The sequence below is a fragment of the Cricetulus griseus genome, chromosome 2 (genome assembly GCF_003668045.3).
Source record: "Cricetulus griseus strain 17A/GY chromosome 2, alternate assembly CriGri-PICRH-1.0, whole genome shotgun sequence".
NCBI classification, from domain to species: domain Eukaryota; kingdom Metazoa; phylum Chordata; class Mammalia; order Rodentia; family Cricetidae; genus Cricetulus; species Cricetulus griseus.
This window is the reverse complement of record NC_048595.1, coordinates 295,778,556-295,785,455: the sequence shown is the minus strand read 5'-3', so window position 1 is coordinate 295,785,455 and position 6,900 is coordinate 295,778,556. Positions and strand designations below refer to the sequence as shown.

The following is a 6,900-nucleotide window of genomic DNA, read 5'->3' as shown; positions in this document are numbered from 1 at the left end:
AGCAGATAGAATTTCCTTTGGCTATACATCTAGAAAGAATGCAGCAAGATCCTAGCACAGATCTATTTATAGTATTTTGGGGATGCCCAATACTATTTTCCATAATGGCTGTAATAATTTATGCTCCCACTTTTTTCTTTATGAACAAATGTTAGTTATCCAGGGGTGCTAATATTTTTTATTTCAAGCTATTACTATTTTTTTCTGTGTTGTAATTTAAATGTTAAATAGTATGCTGTGATGACTCTGAAAATGGTAAGATGAATGTATTAGATAATGTCACCCTGCCTCCTCTGGTAATAGATAGTAACTTTGTAATAACCTCAAGTGTTAGACCCTTAAAATAAAGAGGAGAATCTGTGTGGAAGAAAGAAAGCATTAAAGACAGAAACACAATAGATAGCAAGAGCAAAATCTCTGTAATCATTTTCCCTCAGAAAGACTTTACAAAGTCAAGCATAAAACAGTATTTGACAGAACAAAATTCACTATTAGTCCTATAAGCCTAGGCAGGATTCTGAAATATATTGGTTTTATTTACTGTTTGCTTTCAAAAACCAAGTCCTAAGACTAAATGGTCCTCAGTGCCTTTGCTTTTATATTCCTGATTAGTAGAGATGCAAATGGCTGGTAAAGAGAAAATTTATGAATGCAAATTGTGAAACATTTTACCACAAAGTCTTCAGAGCCAGAAACATTTAAAACAAAACCCAAGATGATGTGATTCACACTTAAAAGCATGATAGACTGTAAGCTTACAGGTGAGGTGAGGTGAGGTGATTTAACACGCTGTGGAGTTTTAAATACCTCTGCTGCCGAGTGCTCTGGCAACAAATATAACACCAAAGGAACACAAAATGACCTAATAAGGGAGGAGTTTCTTATTTAAGCAATACCGATGTGAACCGGGCTCGTTTAAACAAAATCCATTAATACAAGAGTTCCTGTGGTTCACTTTCTATTTTTGGTTCAGAATTGCTCAGAGACGGGGACCAGCCTAAGGGCTCAGCATATCTTTCACACAGTGAAAAGACGGAAGCAGCGCTGAGATAAGATGTGATGAACATTTTCTCTGTATTGACCACAAACCCACGCATTGGAGACACTCAGTATAAAGACATTTACTGGAAAGGTTTCAATATTGGGGCAGTAAATTAGAACTCTAAACGCTATAGTGTAGCTATTTAAAATATTTAGGAATTAGGACACATAGACCTAAAAAAAAAAAAAAAGGCAAAAGGCTGCCCCATGGAACTTGTATTCATAAGAGGAAGGTTGATAAACAATAAGCTTTTTGACAGCTACGAGTGCTCTGAAGAAAACTGCAGGAGAAATCTTTATACTCTACTGTGCTTGTTGCTATTTTAGGTGTGTGGCCAGAGGATTCTCAGCAAGGGTGACATATGAGCTAAGAAAATGACAGGAAGAAGTAAGCAAACAAAACACCTAACTGTGGAACAGTTTTATGCAAGGAACTTTCATAAAGGAATGGCTAACATTGCCACTTGGCAACTACTAGCAACCTCTTGAAGGCCTCAGGGGCCAGCAAAGGACAGGCACGTTGAGGGGTTATTCCAAGTACAGGGGGTATTCACAGGACGTTGTAAATCAGGAGTGGGGTTGCACTTCTGTTTTACTTCTTTGAACGCAATTCGTATTTCCTTATCGGTCGAACAACATCGCAGCCTCCCCTCTTTTGCCCACGATGTTTGTGCAAGCCCAGGTTTGTTTGCACCAGACGTCAGGGATGACAGCCTGGGAGGAGTGTGTGACAGTTGGCTAGCACCATGAGGCCCAAGGCCGAGCCAAGTCGCCGCACAGACCTCGGCTGTGCGCGGGCGGGGGAGAGCTGTGACTGCTGCTGGGAGGGACTGAGGCCTCACCGCAGGGTGAGGGACCAGCAAACAAACACCTTGAGAACCTTCCCTGGGGCTCTCCCCTACACGGTCTCCAAGGGTCTCCTAGGCTGGTGGGGGCTGCCCTGATTTGGCACCGGAAACAATGGGGACTCGGAGCCGGAGGCGATGGCTCGAGGCCTGGGAGGGGGGAAGGGGAAATTTAGCTGCCTCTGGTCGAGCTCTGCGGGGCCAGGCCGCAAGCCCCGACCAATGGCTGCGAGCAAGGGAATCGCAGGTGTCGAGTTAGGACCGGACTGGGATGGCGGGCCTCTGCCCACACCTCTTCGCGCATGGACTGTTTTCCCGTATCCCACGCCGGGTTTTATGTTCTGCTCTCATCTCCAAGCCCGGCCCTGAGCAAAAAAAAAAAAAAAAAAAAAAAAAAAAAAAAAAAAAAAAAAAAAAAAAAAAACTGAACTAGGCGGAGCCCCTCTCCCTCCTTCCCTCCCTTGCGTCGGGCGCTTGGTAGAGGCTGGTGCAAGGCTGTGCTCCTCTGCTGGAAGGAAGTCCTGCCGACAAGCGCCGCGGGGCTCGCCCTGGCGGTTAGGAAGAGAGCCGTCGGGGGTGGGGGGGTAGGTGAGGGGTGTAGCCTGCGGCAGAGACCGATGCTCCCCGACCCGGCCCTGCCCATCTTTCAAACCGCGAATTTAGCGACAACCCCTCCGCTATCCACTCGGCCATCACCGGCCGCGTGTCCGGGCTCAGCACTGGGGTTGCCGCACCCCGGACGAAGCCGAACGCAGTAGGTGCCATCAGTTCTGGGGAGCAGGGGTGCAGCTCTGCGGCACGGAAAGCTCGGCGGCCTCGAAGTATGCCGCTGGGGGCGGGGCTTGCGGAGGGGGCCCCGCCCCAGCCCTGCCTCGCCCTGCTCCGCCTCTCGGCGGAGTGGGCCAGGGGTTGAGCTGCGCTCCGCGTCCACGCCTCGGTGGGTTTTTTTTTTTTTTTTTGCAGCTGCGAAAACCCGGAACGAAGGTGTTGTTGCCGCGCGGGGGAGCGGCGCCGCCTCTCGCCGCACCTCCCCGACAGCTCTAGGAGGCCTCGCTGGGCATGCTCAGTCGGCAGGGCCGCTTCAGCTCTCGTAGTAGGAAGCTTGGGGCGCTGGGCTCGTGAGGACCCGAGCGCGGCGGAGTGGAGATGGAGCCCTTTACCAATGGTGAGTGCCTAGCCGGAGACGCGGATTCCCGGGCTTTCAGGGTCCAGAGGGTCGGTTGTGGCACGGGGGTCCGGCCGCCCGGCTTCCCCGCCTAGGGTTTCCCAGGGGGGCCGGGGGCGGCATAGGGGCCCGGGGGTAGTAGGGCGAGCGTGAAGGTCAGACCTCTTCCGGGGGCCCCCACCGAGCCTTCAGGTGAGGCCGTGGCAAAGTTTGGGATGCTTGCGCGGAGGAGGGGACAGCCGCAAAGTTGGCAGTCGCGTTCGTTCCCGGGGAGGCGGCCAAGGCTCGGATGAGCGGCTCCCGGGAGAAAGCCCGTGCTGGGAGCCTGGAGCTGTCCGCTCGCTCCCTCGCTCGCCCTTCAGCGAGCGGCTCGCATGCCTTTCCGTAATAGGGCGGGGTGGGGCCGCTGGGCTGGCAGCGTGATTTAGTGCACCGCAGGGAAGGAAACTGACCCGAGGCTGGCTGGTACTGTGCTCTCCCCCCCCCGTATGGTACTGTGTCCCCTTCCCCCCATTGCCACCTTTCTCTCCGCCGGTGCTGCCGAAGCACTCCGCCGGACGACCAAGTTTCTTTTTGCCTGCTGGGAATATTGATTGGCCTCCTAGTCAGGGACCCATTGAGTATCTATGCTTGTATCATTTAGGTGACGGGGTGAAAGTCAAAACAACTTGCGTCCAGAAAACAGCCATGGCCTTTCACTCCACGGCTTTTGTCTGGGCTAGAAGTGCCCAGTAGGGGTGAGATGTTTCACCATTTTATGGTGCTAAGTATCTGGGTTCCCCATTGGGATGTATAAAGTAGGAAAGCTGCTAATAAACGATAGGACGTGCTGAAATGGTAGGGTCCACTTTGTAGTTGGCCTGCATTTCCAGTGTGGTTGGTTACTTCTGGTAGGTAGAAAATCAAATTAATAGGAGACAGGTGTATTACTATTTGGGTGGCTTGCTTGCCACTTCAGGGACGGGGCGCAGGGCAGGGGGTGGGGTGGGGGGAGACGTTGCCCACTATCCACTCTCCTGCCCGACTTTGTTGTGTACTTTAACTTTATTCCTGGGGCTGTGACTTACTCATTATGCTCTCCTTTTCCCTATTTCAGAATGCTTTATTCTACTGCCATCTTTCTGTCCGCACTGTTTAATTAGGCGTAATGATGACAGCTTTAACTCTGAACTTTTTCCCCCCTCATTTGTGTTCTATTTGTAATACCAAGGCTCCAAGAATAGTATGGTAAAAATTCCCAGATAATTAAGCAAGATTTGAACTGAACGGCACCATAGAGACCATCTAGTACTTGGATGTAAAATATGCTTAAAAACATTCGAAGGCAAATTTCTTTCTTCAAAATAAAGAGGCAGAATTCAACTTTCATATAGGAAGTTGGATTTCTAATTCTTTTCTGTCTACCAGATTTTCACAGTTGATGCTGGAGGCTAGTTGGCAATATGCCATTTGAGTTAATGTGGTCTTGTCCTCCTTTCACAAGGAAAATAGGCACTACAACATAGAAAGTCAACACCTGGGATACTGCTAACTTTAAGTGACTTTGAAGATTTTAAGGTGGACTAGGTACTTCAAAACTTTAGAAAGTTTTTGCTGTAGAATTTTCTAGTGTCTTCAAATATAATATTATATAATGGAAACTACATTTTTATATTTAGTTGTTTTGAGTGCGTAACATGTCCATGCAATTCTATAGTTAGTCTCTTACAGACTATTTTATCATCTTTTGAATGTGATTGAGTGATTTATCAAGCTTAATATTGGCTTTTGTTAAACATTGATCCTCTTTTAGCAAATCTTTCTCATTTACATGGTCTTGTATGTCCCGACATAGACCCAGGACTTTCTTAAAATACTATCAGTAGTTCATTCATCAATCTACAAGTTTATAAAGTAAATGAATTTAGTCTTGTCATCCCAGCCTTCAGTACTCATTGATTTCTGTAGTGTTCCTATTTTCTGTGAAATGTGCTGCTGGTGTGGCTCATTTTCTTGAGCCCAGCCAGCTGCCTAAAGTAATGTAATGAGTTCTTGTGTTAAATATCTTATGTTCGCCTGTCCGATTAATAACTCTTAGAACCCATTTAAAATTCATGTTTCTAGAAAAGGCCTGTAAGGATGGACTTCAGTGCCAGCCTATCTGACTCAGGAAATATTTTTGGCCTTGACCTTGAGAGGGACTGTTACCACACTGAAGACTGGCCTGGCTTTGGTTCTCTGGTGACTTTTTTATGGGTAGAGGAATGTGTTGACTAGTGCTTAAGATTGGTTTGACAGTAGCTGCCTCATCCTGTTCAGCAGGTCTAGGTGAAACCTTTAGGAGAAGTGACTTGCTTCTTTACCAGCACCACAGAAAGTTGATGGAGACTGACTAGGTGTTCTGAGAGAGATAGTAAAGATTAAGAAAGCCAATTATTTGATGTCCATGTGCCTTTATCCCCATTTATTTGGAATATTTCATAATAGCTTAAATTTTTGTTAAGACATGCTAAAAGTTGGGACTCAATTGCAAAATCTGGTTGAGGAGGTCCAGGGTCAGGTCTGGAAATCTCTGACTAAATTTTGAAGCTACTAGAAATATTCACTTAAAGAGGATTAGCAGGTAAACAAATACAGTCTTCCAAACATGGGGAAAAATTGTTATTATTTAGTGTATGTTTTGCTAGCAGATGCTAGTTTGTGTTGTAATTACAGGCAAATCTAGTGGTTGGAAAATCACTGGTATATTGAGGTGCCGTAACAGAAAGCCTAATAGAGGTTGCCATTTTTATGTGAATTACATATCGCCTCCGTAAAGATCATTTTATTAGGGTAAACTGGTGCATAATCAAACAAGGGAGATCTCCTGTCTTTCAGAATTGGGCATGTTTATTTTTAAGTTGGTATCCAGTTGAAAGTGTTTTTCAGCGTTTACAATGGAAAGTCTTACCAAATTATGTATGAGTTGTAAAGCAATATAAAATTGTGATGCCATCTTTTTATCCTATAAATAACAGGTTTTTTTTTTATGGTTTTTCAAGACTGGATTTCTCTGTGTAACAATCCTGGCTGTCCTGGAACCTACTTTGTAGACCAGGCTGGCTTTGAGCTCACAGAGATCCACCTGCCTCTGCCTCCCGAGTGCTAGGACTAAAGGTATGTGCCATCACCACCTGGCAACAGTTGTTTTATAGAAATGTATATCTTTCTAAAAACAAGTTTTATTGTATAGCTCATACATTTCTTTTGTTCTGTGGTGAATTACTTCATTGAAAAAAAACTCAAAGTTTTTCTGTAATGGCATATGAATTAAATGTGTGTGTGTGTGTTTTCCCTTTCTGCCTTATCTTTTAAATTTTAGCTGGGAAAATCTGATATAGAAATTAAGGGTTAACCAGGAATGATGTCCCATGCTTTTAATCCTAGCACTAGACAAAGGCAGGTGAACCTCTATGAGTTCTGGGCCATCGTAGTTGACATAGCAAGTTCCAGGCCAGTCAGGGGTAAGAAGTGAGACCTTGCCTCAAACAACAACAACAAAAGGAATCAAATGCTAGCTAACATCATAAAAAATAGGTAGAAAGGGTAGCTAGAAAGTAGTACAGTTTAAACTAGGAAGCAGTGTTAAAAAAATTCTTTGCTATTATGTATTAATTTTCAAATGTGTCTTAAGACAGAGTTAAAGACAGACTATTTTAGGAACTGTTATAGCAATGATTGTCATTTATCTGTGTGTGATCTTTGAGAGTTCAAATCTGAAAGAGATAGAACCAAAAAGAGAAGGAGTCATATGGAAAATCCAGTGATGATTTCCTGCTTAGTAATTAGTCACACAGCCTCATTTAAATGGTCACTTTAGAGATAGATTTT

The 6,900-nt window shown here is 45.3% G+C and overlaps 1 protein-coding gene across 1 annotated transcript in view; it reads left to right on the top strand.

The window, feature by feature from the left end:
• Positions 1-2,889: 2,889 nt before the first annotated feature.
• Lnpep (leucyl and cystinyl aminopeptidase) overlaps positions 2,890-6,900 on the top strand; it is a 72,313-nt gene continuing 68,302 nt past the window's right edge. The window contains exon 1 of the mRNA XM_027401213.2: positions 2,890-3,051. Coding sequence (XP_027257014.1) covers positions 3,033-3,051 — 19 coding nt within the window. The 5' untranslated portion in view covers positions 2,890-3,032. The remainder of the gene's footprint in view (positions 3,052-6,900) is intronic.